Source organism: Camellia sinensis, chromosome 9, assembly GCF_055761805.1.
Source record: "Camellia sinensis isolate YWXY chromosome 9, ASM5576180v1, whole genome shotgun sequence".
Lineage (NCBI taxonomy): Eukaryota > Viridiplantae > Streptophyta > Magnoliopsida > Ericales > Theaceae > Camellia > Camellia sinensis.
The window spans coordinates 53,169,365-53,185,241 of record NC_138969.1 but is presented as its reverse complement, the minus strand read 5'-3'; the positions used below and the strand labels follow the sequence as shown (position 1 = coordinate 53,185,241).

The following is a 15,877-nucleotide window of genomic DNA, read 5'->3' as shown; positions in this document are numbered from 1 at the left end:
TTAGCCACCACCAAAGAACCCTTTGTGAGCTTCCATATTCCATCACTAAATTTGCTGTTGAAGCCTTCATCATCTAACTTCCCAGTAGAGATCAAATTGAGGCGAATGTCGGGAACATGCCTCACATCTTTAAGCAACAACTTGCAGCCCAAATTTGTTTCCAAGCAAACATCACCCATGCCAATAATCTTGGACAAACCTTCATTACCCATTCGAACAAAACCATAATCTCCTTCGGTGTAGGTAATGAAGAAATCAACTCGAGAAGTCACATGAAAAGAAGCACCGGAATCAATCACCCAATTACTCTCTTGGCCCACAAAATTGATACAATCATCTTCACAAACGACCACGAGATCATCGGTAGTAACTGCCGTTGTGTCTTCTTGCTTCTTGTCCACACTTTTGTCATGCCTTTTCTCCTTATTCTTGAGCTTTCGGCATTCCCGCTTCATGTGCCCTTTTTCATGGCAATAATGGCACTCAATGTCTTTCTTTGAAAAAGAACCATCTTTTGATTTGTCACGGCTTTGATCATGACCATGAGGAGTCTTACTCATCCCCCTTGTTTTGCTTCGACCTCTCACAACAAATGCTTCTGAATGAGAGGAACCCGCTGATTTTCTTTTAGTTCTTCATTCAACAAGCTACTAGTGACTTGGCCCATTGTGACAACTCCATCGGGTGTCGAATTACTAACCGTCACAACCAAAGTCTCCCAACTTTCGGGCAAAGAACTAAATAGCATCAAAGCCTGCAACTCATCATCAAAAACAATTTTCATAGAAGCAAGTTGGTTAACAATACTCTTTATTTCATTCAGATGTTCCGGAATAGGGCTGCCCTCTTTATATTTTAACTTAACCAACTTACGAAATAGAAAGGCTTTATTTGTGGCTGATTTCCTATCATAAAGGCCTTCTAATTTTTTCCATAAATCATGTGCTGAAGTCTCAGTAGCAACATCATAAAACACACTGTCATTAATCCATTGACGGATAACACTAACGACTTTTCGATTACTCTTATTCCATTCATCATCTTTCATACCATCGGATTTGCCACTATCACCCTCAATAGGTCCATACAAATCTTTACAAAATAATAGGTCCTCCATTTTAGTTTTCCAAGTTACCCAATTGCTTCCATTGAAGCTAGACATACTGTGAAGCCCCCGAAATGTGTATTCACTTTAAAGACCCTAATGATGAATTATTTTCTTAAAGCCCTCGTTTACTTGAATTAATTCGAATCTTGTCAGTTAGCAATTGCTATTTTTATTTTTATCGAAACAAAAATTTCTCTAACTAGATTAGGTTCCCTAACTTAATTTAATTCTACCTAGGTTGCATGTATTTAACTTCAAGCCCTCACCTTGTTTTTTATTATTATTCAAAACTTGCCCCAAAATAGTACTTGTACCTTGTACCTTGGTATACCATCAATCTTGCAATATATATATAGGTATATATACACCTTGAGGGATGTGCCTAGGACCAAAATTAATTAAAATAATAACCCATCACACTTCCCCAAGGCTCATGATTAATATATTCTAAGAAATCCAAACCTAGTGACCTAGACCTAGGTTGCAAATCTCAAAACTAGTTACCTTTCAACTAAAGATCAACTAATTGATGCCAAAACCAATGATTTAGCACCTTAGTTACTCCTATCCCATTTGACACCAACCAAAATCCTAGCTTTCCCATCCATTTTCAACTAAAGGGCTTTTATGTCCTTTTACACCAAATTGCCTATATCTACCACACCCCCTAGCTTGCAAACTCACACAACACACTCACTCACACACACATTTTTGTTAGAGAGAGGGAGGAGAGCAAGGAAGAGAAGACTAGAGGAGAAGAGGGAGGAAGAAGAGAGTTTCTTGTGCAAAGCTTAGAAGGTAAGCCACCAACACAACCTTCTCTTCATTTCCTTTTCTAATGCATGTTCTAAAGTTTCTGAATAATGTTCCGGATCTGTTATTATCAAGTTCTTATGTCAAAAAAAAAAAAAATTGGTAAGGGTTGTGTATTGATTTCATCCCTCTTGTATTTTCCCCATTTTGGCACAAACCATCTTCTTTTTGTACAAATCTCTCAACTTTTCAAGGGCACCCTTTCAAACAAATTTTCTGAGTTAAACATGTGATAGTTAGCATATTTTCCTCACAAAAGAAATGAAACTTTCCCACGGTGGAACCCCCTTTTTATAAATTTTCTTGTTTTGGGCATTCTACCTTAAAACCTGTTTTTGCAGTCAACTTTCAAAAATTGCAGAAAAATGTACAAAAATATTCTGAACCTATATTTTATGTTAAAACCTTCATTTAGAAGTTAGCTTTCAACTAAAATTTGTTTCATCGAAAAACATTGAGCGGTTTGCAAGAAAATCAAGTTTTCGTAACAGTCGACGGATCTGGGCAGATTCTGGACAGATTCTGGACAGTGCTGAAATACTTTCTAAATAATTTAGAATCTGGAAAAGCAACCCCAATTCCGAAAAATGTTCTATAAACCAAATCGAATCCTCTATAAACCATAGGAAGGCCAAGCCGGTAAAGGGTCTAGAATAGCTCTTTCATTTTAATCTTTATACGATATTAAATCTGGAAATTTTTGTTAGGTGTGGATATCTTGTACCTTTGAGTTCATGAGAATGTTTGCAGCTTATAATCATATCTTGACCTGATAATATATGTGCTGTGGTTATGCTATTTACCTTTCTTATAAGAATGTTTGTAGCTTATAATCATAACTTGACCTGATAATATATGTGTTGTGGTTATGTTAATTACCTTTCCCATCTTAAGAATGCATGCTTATATGGATATTATTGTTTTATAAGTTAAGCTAACCTTGTCTTAAAACACTTAAGTCAACGGGAAACCTAATTGGAAGGGTATTGGGTTTTTGAGCACTTGAGAAATAAAAAGATGAGAATATGTGTCATATGGATTGTTGGGATGCGTTCCCTATTTGAAGTTAAAGTCTTACGCAAGTGGTTTTCAGAACCCTTGAACGGAGCGGTTGTATTCGGATCCTAGGTGGTTTGGTGTGAGGAGGGATTCGGGCAAGGCCCTATTTCACCGTCTCTTTTGAGGCCCTGCTGTTGGCGCTACGCGGTATATAACCGTTGGTAGGCATCCGAGGTTAGTTCTGCAACAAAGCAGCAAAGGAGGGGGCATACCGAATAATCCGCATCCGATTCTTGTGGTTGGGAGGACGAAATCTCTTTGGGGTATTTCTAGTTGCTAACACCTAACCTAATTTATTGAAGTATCATGCTTTACTATTTGACGTTATAATTGTGATTGTGTATTGGACTGGAAAAAATGGTTGGGGTGTGTGTGTGTGTTTACTAGGCATTCAAAGCTCACGGCGTATCATGCCAGGTGACGAAGCGGAATTCTTAGCTGGAGACGTCGCGCTCGAAACCTTCGAAGACTTTTGGTTATCCTAGAAAAGTTAGGAGTTCTTTTTGGATATTTTGGAAGACTCATTTGAAGTTTAAAACTTTCTTTTTGGGATGTAATGTAATGGAACAATCTTTTGAATCAAGTATAATTGTGGTTGTTATGTATTTATATTCTATATATGAACCTTATCGTTGCTTATGAGACCTTGTGTCAATGCCTTGTAAGATCTGTCAAAAAGGTAGTGCGCTGCCTAAGATAGCCGGACTTAGAAGGGAGGCTATTTTGACTCCTCCGGCGATCTGGGATCTTGCTTGGTTATTAGCCATAAGACTCACTAGTGACTCTCCCTTGACTGCAACCTATAGTGTAGAATCGGGGCGTCACAACTTGGTATCAGAGCTAGTTGACCTGCCACTTGAGTGCAGGCATATCACACATGGGAACTCTCGTTTGTGACTGTGTCACTGAAGCAAGACTCTCCGCCCATGGGGTGACGGTGTACCGTTGGCGTCGGTGGCCCGCTAGTCTGATAGGTACAGTTGTTGGGTGACATGGTGTACCCATGATCAGCGACAACTTGGTATCAGAGCATAGGTTCAACCCTTACCCACGCGTTTCGACCTGCGGTTAGAGACTACCTTTCCCCGACTATGTTAGAATCTTTTTTAACCTATCTTGGGAAATTTCTTTGAATTTATGGCACGCCAACATCAACTCATGAGGACCTACTTCAGGATCGTGAAATGGTTTTAACTTTGAGTGCGGCCTCATCGCGCAGTAGGGGGGGTACTTTAGTTCTACGCGCCTTCTATTGATTGTCGTACCCTCATCTTGTATTCGTAGCCTTTATTCGATGTCATCCTTTTCCAAGATTAAGTCTTGTCCATCTAGTCCTGTTTTATACACTACTATTTGTAAGTTTGACCTCCTTTGACCCTTGATTATTTTATTTAGCCCAAGGCTTCTTGTAAATAATTTCATTTCTTTACTCGGTGATGAATCTTGGATATTCAATTTGAAACGCGGATGGCCAATGCAGTTTCAAGTTAAATATCTAGTTTAGTCACTAACTCTATAACCTTGATCACATTGAAGTTTGAAACCGTAACATCATACCATTCATCCATATTTTAGTTAATCCTGATGTTATCACCATAACTGCTTCGTATTCTTCGTCTCCACTTCAATCCAATTTTAGGAATCTTGTAATTATTACGTATACATGAAGTTGTGCTATGTGAACACCCCAGGATAATTAAACTCTAACTTAAGATTAGTTGCTTACCTATAAGGAATTGCCTCTGTAGTTAGAATTTGACTTACGCCTCACCCCATTCAAGGGAAAACAAATGATGGACCATACTTCGAGACAAGTAATAACACAAGCTCGCAAGCAACAATAGAAATGCAGTACCAAGAAATCGAAACCTTAAGAATAGACTAGAAACCGTGGCTAAAATCCCGAACCCTATCAAGAATCAGATTTTGGAGGAGTCTTACCATCTTTGTGGAAATAATCGGCACAACATTGACTTCAGAATGAAATGGGGTAGAATCCAAGAGGATTTGGAGCTTGTGGAAAGAAAACCCAACTTCATGAGGAACCAGAAAGGAGCAACCAGAAGGCAACCGGCAGAGTCTTTGCCTTGCAAGAGGAAGAAGCAAACCCGTCTGTGATCGAGGGTAATTTAGTGCTATGCAATTCTTGGGTGCATGTTTTATTTAATATTGGTGCATCACATTCTTTTATATCCTCTGCTTATGCTAAATCATTAGAACTGGTAGGAGAACCCCTAGAAGCTGCCTTAGATGTAATGTCACCTATGGGAGGATGCGTTCGGATAAGATTGATCTGTAAGGACTGTAAAATAGCAATGTCGGACTTCGATATCATTTTGGGCATGGACTGGTTGTCTGCCCACCAAGCAGTGATCGACTGTCGTCAGAGGAAAGTGGTAGCTCACACGCAAGATGGAACACGTTTCCAGTTTAAGAGGGATAAACAAGACCCCATGGCTTCAACAAACCATTGGATGCAGTGGCACGATCTACTTGCAGGTAGGATAGCAAGTCTGATTTTAATTGAGGAAAGCTAGGAAAAATAAGAACTTCCATGCGTAATATGCGAGTATGCAGAATTATCAGGATTGCCACCAACCCGGGAGGTAGACTTTAGTATTGAGCTACAACCTAGAACTACCCCAATACCCATGGCCCCGTATCGCATGGCACCAGCAGAACTACCAGAATTGAAGACACAACTACAAGAATTGCTCGAGAGAGGATTCATTAGAATAAGTACTTCGCCATGGGGAGCACCCGTGTTGTTTGCTAAAAAGAAGGATGGGTCGTTGAGGCTATGCATCGATTATCGTCAACTCAATCGAGTCACGATTAAGAACCAATACCCACTCCCAAGGATTGATGACCTCTTTGACCAACTTAGAGGCTCAAGGTGCTATTTAAAGATCGATCTCAAGTCAGGTTACCATCAACTACGAGTCAAGGAGGAGGATATACCGAAGACTGCCTTTCGTACTAGATATGGCCACTATGAGTTTGTAGTAATGCCCTTCGGACCAACTAATGCACCGACAATATTCATGAGTTTGATGAATAAGATCTTTAGACCATTCCTTGACCAGTTTGTAGTAGTATTCATTGATGACATCTTGGTATATTCAAGGTCTGAAGAAGAGCATGAGCAACATTTAAGGATTGTCCTCCAAGTTCTTAGGGATAATCGACTATATGCCAAGGCGAGTAAATGTGAATCCTGGTTAAATGAAGTAAAATTCTTAGGACACGTGGTATCAGAGAATGGGATTGCGGTAGATCCAACCAAGGTGGAAGCAGTATTAGATTGGAGACAACTAAAAACCGTGTCAGAAATCCGTAGCTTCTTAGGATTGGCCGGTTATTACTGGAGGTTCATCCAAGATTTCTCCAAACTAGCTAAACCAATGACTCGTTTGACGCAAAAAGGAGTAAAGTATGAGTGGGACAAAAAATCCTTCCAAGAACTAAAGAAGAGGTTAACTAGTGCACCAATTTTGACCATCCCAGAACGAGAAGAGGGGTACACTGTGTATTGCGATGCGTCTAAAGAAGGATTAGGTCGCGTACTCATACAAAATGGAAAGGTGGTCGCGTATGGATCCAGGCAATTAAAACCTCACGAGCGCAACTACCCCACACACAACTTGGAGCTAGCAGCCGTAGTTTTTGCCCTAAAGCAATGGCGACATTACCTGTATGGGGAACAATTTGAGATTTTCACCGATCACAAGAGTCTGAAGTATCTATTCATACAGAAAGACCTTAACTTGAGACAGAGACGATGGATGGAGTATCTTGAGGATTTCCAGTTCACTCTCTCATATCACCTCGGTAAGGCCAATGTAGTAGCAGATGCTCTAAGTCGTAAGAGTAGAGGGATGTTGGCTAAGATCTCCTTCAAGGAATGGGATATGGTTAAGACACTCAATGAGTTTAGGATCCAAGTGGAATCCCAAATTACAAAAGCATGTCTTAGTACATAGAAGGTGATGCCTAAGTTGATGAATGAGGTCGTGGAGGCCCAGAAGCATGATCAAGAGGTAGCCTACATCAAGGGACGTCTGGAGTCAGGAGAACCTATGCCCGGTTGGGTAATTCACCCCGATGGGAGTTTAAGATACCAAGGCAGATTGTTTGTACCAAGTGACGAGTTTCTTAGAGAAAAGGTACTGAAGGAATGTCATCATTCTGCATTTGCGGTACATCCAGGAGGGACTAAAATGTACCAAGATTTGAAGAGGCAATATTGGTGGAATGGATGAAGATGGAAGTGGCTAAATTTGTAGCATGATGTCTGACATGCCAATAAATAAAGGCGGACATCAGAAACCAGGAGGAATGTTGCAACCTCTACCAATAGCCGAATGGAAGTGGGAATACGTGACGATGGATTTTGTGACAGGGTTGCCTAAGTCACCTAGAAGGCGCGATGCTATATGGGTAATAGTGGACCGCCTCACCAAGTCAGCACATTTCTTACCCTATAAGATGACCGACACTCTAGAGTCTATGTGCAGACTCTACATTGGGGAGATCATTCGACTACACGGAATTCCGGTATCTATTGTGTCAGATCGAGATCCACGATTCACCTCTCGATTTTGGGAGCCTACAGGAAGCTCTTGGTACTGAGTTATGTTTTAGCACCGCCTTTCCCCCACAAACAGATGGACAATCTGAACGCACTATCCAGACACTCGAGGATATGCTAAAAGCTTGTGCAATGGATTTTCAAGGAAGTTGGGAATGACACCTACCCCTAATCGAATTCGCCTACAACAACAGCTTTCAAGCTAGCATCGGTATGGCACCCTTTGAAGCATTACATGGACGACCTTGTAGATCGCCGATTTGTTGGACGGAAGTGGGTGATGCAAATCTGATAGGACCCGAACTTGTTCTAGAGACTACTGAAAAGGTCAAATTGATCCGACAACAGTTAAAGATTGACCAAGACCGCCAAAAGAATTATGCAGACAAGAAGAGAAGACCATTGATGTTTGAGGTAGGCAGCCACGTGTTCCTAAAGGGAAAACTGTCACCACAATATATTGGGCCTTTTGAGGTATTGGAAAAAGTGGGCGAAGTAGCGTATAGACTAGCTCTACCCCCGCAGTTAGCAAGAATACACAACGTCTTCCATGTATCTATGTTGAGAAAATACATCACTAACCCGTCACACGTCCTCAAGTGGAAAGAAATCAGTCTTGACAAGGATGTTATATTTAAAGAAGGACCGGTAACAATACAAGACAGTTGAGAAAAGAACCATAGAGGCAAGATCGTTCACTTGGTAAAAGTGCTATGGCGTCATCGGGGAGTTGAGGAATCTACTTGGGAACGCTAGGATTGGGTGAAGGCAAACTACTCCGAGCTTTTCGAAGACAGTATGTAGTTGAATTTCGGGGACGAAATTGTTTTAAGGGGGATAGGTTGTGAAGCCCCCAAAACGTGTATTCACTTTAAAGACCCTAATGATGAATTATTTTCTTAAAGCCCTCGTTTACTTGAATTAATTCGAATCTTGTCGGTTAGCAATTGCTATTTTTATTTTTATCAAAACAGAAATTTCTCTAACTAGATTAGGTTCCCTAACTTAATTTAATTCTACCTAGGTTGCATGTATTTAACTTCAAGCCCTCACCTTTTTTTTTATTATTATTCAAAACTTGCCCCAAAATAGTACTTGTACCTTGTACCTTGGTATACCATCAATGTTGCTATATATATATAGGTATATATACACCTTGAGGGATGTGCCTAGGACCAAAATTAATTAAAATAATAACCCATCACACTTCCCCAAGGCTCATGATTAAGATATTCTAAGAAATCCAAACCTAGTGACCTAGACCTAGGTTGCAAATCTCAAAACTAGTTACCTTTCAACTAAAGATCAACTAATTGATGCCAAAACCTATGATTTAGCACCTTAGTTACTCCTATCCCATTTGACACCAACCAAAATCCTAGCTTTCCCATCCATTTTCAACTAAAGGGCTTTTATGTCCTTTTACACCAAATTGCCTATATCTACCACACCCCCTAGCTTGCAAACTCACACAACACACTCACTCACTCACACATTTTTGTTAGAGAGAGGGAGGAGAGCAAGGAAGAGAAGACTAGAGGAGAAGAGGGAGGAAGAAGAGAGTTTCTTGTGCAAAGCTTAGAAGGTAAGCCACCAACACAACCTTCTCTTCATTTCCTTTTCTAATGCATGTTCTAAAGTTTCTGAATAATGTTCCGGATCTGTTATTATCAAGTTCTTATGTCAAAAAAAAAAAAATGGTAAGGGTTGTGTATTGATTTCATCCCTCTTGTATTTTCCCCATTTTGGCACAAACCATCTTCTTTTTGTACAAATTTCTCAACTTTTCAAGGGCACTCTTTCAAACAAATTTTCTGAGTTAAACATGTGATAGTTAGCATATTTTCCTCACAAAAGAAATGAAACTTTCCCATGGTGGAACCCCCTTTTTATAAATTTTCTTGTTTTGGGCATTATACCTTAAAACCTATTTTTGCAGTCAACTTTCAAAAATTTCATAAAAATGTACAAAAATATTCTCAACCTCTATTTTATGTCAAAACCTTCATTTAGAAGTTAGTTTTCAACTAAAATTTGTTTCGTCGAAAAACATTGAGCGGTTAGCAAGAAAATCAAGTTTTCGTAACAGTCGACGAATCTGGGCAGATTCTGGATAGATTCTGGACAGTGCTGAAATACTTTCTAAATAATTTAGAATCTGGAAAAGCGACCCCAATTTCGAAAAATGTTCTATAAACCAGATCGAATCCTCTATAAACCATAGGAAGGCCAAGCCGGTAAATGGTCTAGAATAGCTTTTTCATTTTAATCTTTATGCGATATTAAATCTGGAAATTTTTGTTAGGTGTGGATATCTTGTATCTTTGAGTTCATGAGAATGTTTGCAGCTTATAATCATATCTTGACCTGATAATATATGTGTTGTGGTTATGCTATTTACCTTTCTTATAAGAATGTTTGTAGCTTATAATCATAACTTGACCTGATAATATATGTGTTGTGGTTATGTTAATTACCTTTCCCATCTTAAGAATGCATGCTTATATAGATATTATTGTTTTATAAGTTAAGCTAACCTTGTCTTAAAACACTTAATTCAACGGGAAACCTAATTGGGAGGGTATTGGGTTTTCGAGCACTTGAGAAATAAAAAGATGAGAATATGTGTCATATGGATTGTTGGGATGCGTTCCCTATTTGAAGTTAAAGTCTTGCGCAAGTGGTTTTCAGAACCCTTGAACGAAGCGGTTGTATTAGGACCCTAGGTGGTTTGGTGTGAGGAGGGATTCGGGCAAGGCCCTATTTCACCGCCTCTTTTGAGTCCCTGCGGTTGGCGCTACGCGGTATATAACCGTTGGTAGGCATCCGAGATTAGTTCTGCAATAAAGCAGCAAAGGAGGGGGCATACTGAATAATCCGCGTCCAATTCTTGTGGTTGGGAGGACGAAATCTCTTTGGGGGATTTCTAGTTGCTAACACCTAACCTAACCCTTTATTTATTTATTGAAGTATCATGCTTTACTATTTGACGTTATAATTGTGATTGTGTATTGGACTGGGAAAAAGGGTTGGGGTGTGTGTGTGTGTTTACTGGGCATTCAAAGCTCATGGCGTATCATGCTAGGTGACGAAGCGGAATTCTTAGCTGGAGACGTCGCGCCCGAAACCTTCGAAGACTTTTGGTTATCCTAGAAAAGTTAGGAGTTCTTTTTCGATATTTTGGAAGACTCATTTGAAATTTAAAACTTTCTTTTTGGGATGTAATGTAATGGAACAATCTTTTGAATCAAGTATAATTGTGATTGTTATGTATTTATATTCTATGTATGAACCTTATCGTTGATTATGAGACCTTGTGTCAATGCCTTGTAAGATCTGTCAAAAAAGTAGTGCGCTGCCTACGAATGCTGGACTTAGAAGGGAGGCTATTTTGACTCCTCCGGCGATCTGGGATCTTACTTGGTTATTGGCCATTGGATTCACTAGTGACTCTCCCTTGATTGCAACCTATAGTGTAGAATCGGGGCGTCACACATACGACCCACATTCCCCTCCATTGATTTACACAAATAAATAAACCCAAGTAAAGCGTAAGCTCTGATACCAGTTGTTAGGGAAAATTAATGATTTCCCACAAGTAAATCAATCAATGGGAATAAAAACTAATGCGAAAAAATTAAATCAAAAGCAACACAAGAATTTTTACGTGATTCCCTCAATGTGAGGTACGCCCACGGGATCGAAATCCGATTCCACTATCAACCAAAGAGTTTCCAAACGGTTACAAACGAGACACTAATAGTCTCACAAACCACCCTTAAATGAATTCCAAATAATTACAAATAAACAAGAGGAAAGATCTCACCAAAGAGATGAACAAAAATCTTCAAAAACCAAAAGTGAAGAAGATCTAAAAAAACGAACCCAAATCAACCGAAACAAAGCAACTAACCGAAGATCCACACCTTAACCAACTTGCTGCCACTGAATTGATTACCCAAGCCGAAACAGAGCACTGAATTGATGTTTCCACAAAGACTATCTCACCAAAAAGTATGAATAAACTCACAAGGACTATCTCACCAGAAAGTATGAATAAACTTTGTTAACCCACCAAATTGATTTTTTAATCAATGCAACTTGCAGCAGCCGCAACATCTCGGAATGAGCAAAAACAAAACCTTAAAATATTGTGAGTTTAGGGTTAATTATCAAATCTTAGTTATTTCTAAATTAGATTGGGTCTTCACAAATTAAATATAATATACAAAAGTATATTATAATTAATACTAAATCAAATTAAACTCTTTTTCCAAACCTAATTAGGTCCCACACTCCAATAAAGAAGTATACCCAATAAATTGAAGAACCAAGGTTTTCCAGATCCTTGTAATTCCGTTGAATATTGAGATATAACACTCCGTTTGTTTTCAATAGGAAAATATTTTCCACCAAAACAGTAAAAATTAAGTTGCACTACAAATTTAAACAAGAGTACAGAGACCAAAAGCCAAATTCATATTGGAAAACATAAACACAACAAAGAATTAAGTTGTACTGCAAATTTAATCAACAGAGCGATAGAGACCAAAAGCCAAATTCATGTTGGAAAACATAAACATGTTCCTTTTTTACTAATAATGACTAGGATTAAGCAAGATTTCCTGAAGAAGACAACACCTTCAACTGATTGATGCAGCAAATCAATTCAGCTACTTCCCCACAATTAGTTTTGCCCTTCCATGGCCTCCACGAATTTGAAACTGATCCCCCAAGCCAAAATGAGCCATCAACAACCAAACCAAAGTAATGAGCTGCCCACCTTTACTCAGTTCTGCTACATGGCTATTGGGTGTGCAACAATACGCAGCGTAGCACAACATTTCAACCCAAACTTTGCTAAGTATCACCCATTTCCTTTCGTCTCCTACTTTGTCCAGCTCTTTTGCCAGAATGCAAGCATCAAACAACACTGATTTGCTTCTATTTCCCCTAAAAGCAGCAGGTTTAACTACTGTATCAACATCAAGGATACTTCTGCAGGCTTGTTTGTGCACTTCATCCCATCCCGTTTTCTCTTTGCAACAGCATTTCTTGAAGCGAAGTATATCCATACATGATTTGCAGCTGCAGAAATATTTTTCAGCAGCGAAGATATTATTCAGAGTGAACTTCTTCTCCTTCTCCGCCTTTCCGATTTTCCTTCTACGAAAGAATCTCTTGGCATCGGCACAGGTATCTCTGAATCTTATTTTCCAATTACCTGCCACGGAAGACATTATTGTGGGCTTCATAATCAGAATATATAACATGTAATCTGACAAAAGCTTAGACAAAAGACAAACATCCCTATCATCATCATTGCGATCCTTAGTATTAGCATCTGTACTTGCTCTACGAGTGTGAAAGCAGAGATCAGTAGCAATGTGCCACAATAGAAGGCTCGCATCGAAGTTGAACTCATCGATCCAAGGGAGTAACTCGGTGCAACCTTCACTTTGAAGAACCCAATCACCTCTAGCCAAAGATATCTCTATGGCAGTTTCTAAATGATCAGCCATTTCAGATTTCATTTTCATCTCCTTGAAGATAAGGTCTCTTAAGCCATCGGTGAATTTCGTCGTTTCCACATAATCCAACCTGTCTAGTATGTTAGTAAGGCCGAAACGGCCGATCAATTTTTCCGACCATTGTGAACGTGCATTCAGACAATAATGTATCAAGTTGTATTGACAGAGAGATTCAGACCACCTGCGGTGCTTGATTTGCATACACAACCCAAAAGAACAGGTCCAATGCTGGGTAGAGCTAGAGTCTTGATCAGGCCACCTTTCCCTATTAACATTGAGGGATTTCCTGAGGATTCTAACAAGAAAGGATGGATTGTCGGACTCAGTGAGGGCCACAGAAGTCCAATCAGATAAAAGGAACATGCGCAAAGCTATTATATCATGGGCAATGGTGGCAAGGATCAAGATGTAGGTGATTCCAACATCAACCTCATGAAATCCATCCTTGTCAATCTCACAGAAAAGCCCAAGGGCTACCATATTTAATAGGAACGAAACCAACCGAGGAAAATATCCAAATTTACTTCGTAGCACCTGCACCTTGGTGTAGATAATTTCATAGAAGAAATTGAGTTCTACCTCTACCACTTTAAAAGCTTCTCTTGCTGTTCTGTTGAGGAAGAAGGTTCGGCTCTGGTCTTGCTCAAGGAAGCTGAATGTGAGATCAACGATTAATCCTTTGAAAGTCTGAAAAAAGCGGTAAGCATGTTGCACCACTTCCAAATCTGTCAAAGGAGTCAGTTTGTCTTGATCATGGGTAGCTTTGGGAATTCTTTTGGGTTCTTGAATAGTTTCTATTTGGGTTGGAAGGTTTGCTCTTTTCTTTGAATTGTATACATCCATGAGCTTGGCATAGTTTGGCCCCGGATCTGGTTTTCTGAGCAATGATTGTCGGAACCCATGAAAGCTAGCAAGATAGAGAGAAAGGACCCGCTCAATATACTTGAACAACCCTGTGACAATGATGATTGAATTTGGGAGCAATAGTTTGTTTTTGTGAAGTTTGGTCATAGAAATAGAAGCAACAACGCTCCACTGGGTTACCAGCTGAATGAGGTACCTGAGCCACAGCTCATTGTCCTCGAGCGCGTAAGCAGTGATGGTATCGGGACAACCAAGGTGTATCAAAAGAAAGGAAGCCCAAAATGCTACAAGTTCCGGATTAGTAGAGGAAGGACCACCGGAGGAGGAGGAGTTGCTTACTCTATTGGAGACGACAAGTCTACTGGCATAATTGACAATACTGTCTACCAGCGTGTACGCCAACCACATGGTTATGACTACATAAGGGTTAGACACTCGCTTTCTCAAAGGTGCAAAAAAGAATAGGAAGGTTTGCAAGAAGAGACTCACAAAAAAGACTATCCGGAGATTCCATGCTTTCAACAGCTGCGTCCAATTGTGAATTGCTTTATTCAATATTGCAGTCTTCATCTGCCTATAATTAACTTCTTCCCTATTGATCTATCTCACGTTGTTGATGGTAGAGAGAATTGCGTCTGATTAAAAGCACAATTTGTACGTGGTAAGAAACATGGGGACACTCAAGGCTATGTTGATTGATCGTAGGTCTATTTCAAAAATTTTAAGATGCACACTTTACATTAATAGATATGCACTGCACTATAAGAATGGGCACTAGCTACTTGATTCTTCTCAGTGGGGTTGTTGTTGAGTGGCTATTGCGTGCTTCATGTTCTAATGTATTGTGATTAGTAGAGAAGGTAGGGTCTATGATTTTGTGTCGGGTGATCGAGAAACATGAAGAGTATACTATATAATGATTAATGAAAGAGCATTAACACGTGGCGTTTCAAAAATATTAAATAATTTTTCGATTGTTACAACAGTGTGAAAGATAAGATATTACCAAGAGGCCAAGAAAGATAAGGTAGGGTCTATGTTGATTGAGTGTTTAGTAATTGTTTTTGATAAATAGCATTTTGTCTCCGACATTTTTGTTAGTGTTTTTTAATCAAAGGTCACTAAAACTCTAATTTCCTAGAGTAATGTCTAATAAAACTCTAATTTCCTGGAGCTATGTCTAATATTACTGTAAAAAAATGATCAATCACTTGCATGAAGGATGAGTGTGGATTGACTGTTTTAGTAATTTTTTTGATAAATAACTTTTTGTCTCTAACATTTTTGTTAGTTTTTCTGAATTATGGACAGATGACGGCACATAAAGAGTGGGATAGAGGCTTCGGACAGTAACTTGGGAAACAATTACTGGGATGGCCACATCTTTTCTTTCTTTTTATTTCTTTTGTTTCCTTTCAGTGGCAGACACCATCATTTTCTTTTTTTTTTTCTTTTTGTTATTATATGTATAAATATAATTATATAATCTCGTTTCAAAAATTAATTATTTTAATAAATTATTTTATTTTTTTACCATTTTGGTAGGTTAAAATAATTTATTTTTTTACCATTTTAGAAAGATAATTAATTTTTTTTTTTTTATAATTGAATGTGATCTTTGTGAAAGAAAAAATAAAATGATTATGGATTTGATACGATATTTTATCTTAGGGTGAAACACCAATAAAATTTCAAAATGTAATTTTATGAACTGTTTAGTCTTCCTTTTTTCCTTATGAACCCAAAGATCCCATTAAAATAAAAATTATATAAAATGATAGTCACTTACATGTTTGGATTTAATTTTTTAAGAATAAAAAGAGATTTCCCAAAATGTAAAATTACGCATTTGGCCAATCCTCGCTATAGAAATTTTGGATTTTTTCTCATTCTAGAACAAATCCTACATTA

At 38.7% G+C, this 15,877-nt stretch overlaps 1 protein-coding gene across 1 annotated transcript; it reads right to left on the bottom strand.

The window, feature by feature from the left end:
• Positions 1 to 12,244: 12,244 nt before the first annotated feature.
• On the bottom strand, positions 12,245 to 14,374 carry LOC114286468 (uncharacterized). The gene has a single exon (XM_028229635.2). The coding sequence runs from the start codon at positions 14,372 to 14,374 to the stop codon at positions 12,245 to 12,247; it is 2,130 nt and encodes a 709-aa protein (XP_028085436.2).
• Between the last annotated feature and the right edge of the window lie 1,503 nt (positions 14,375 to 15,877).

Bases quoted from the DNA above. Each gene is read 5' to 3' on its own strand.
- LOC114286468 (XM_028229635.2), bottom strand. From the start codon at position 14,374: ATGTGGTTGGCGTACACGCTGGTAGACAGTATTGTCAATTATGCCAGT.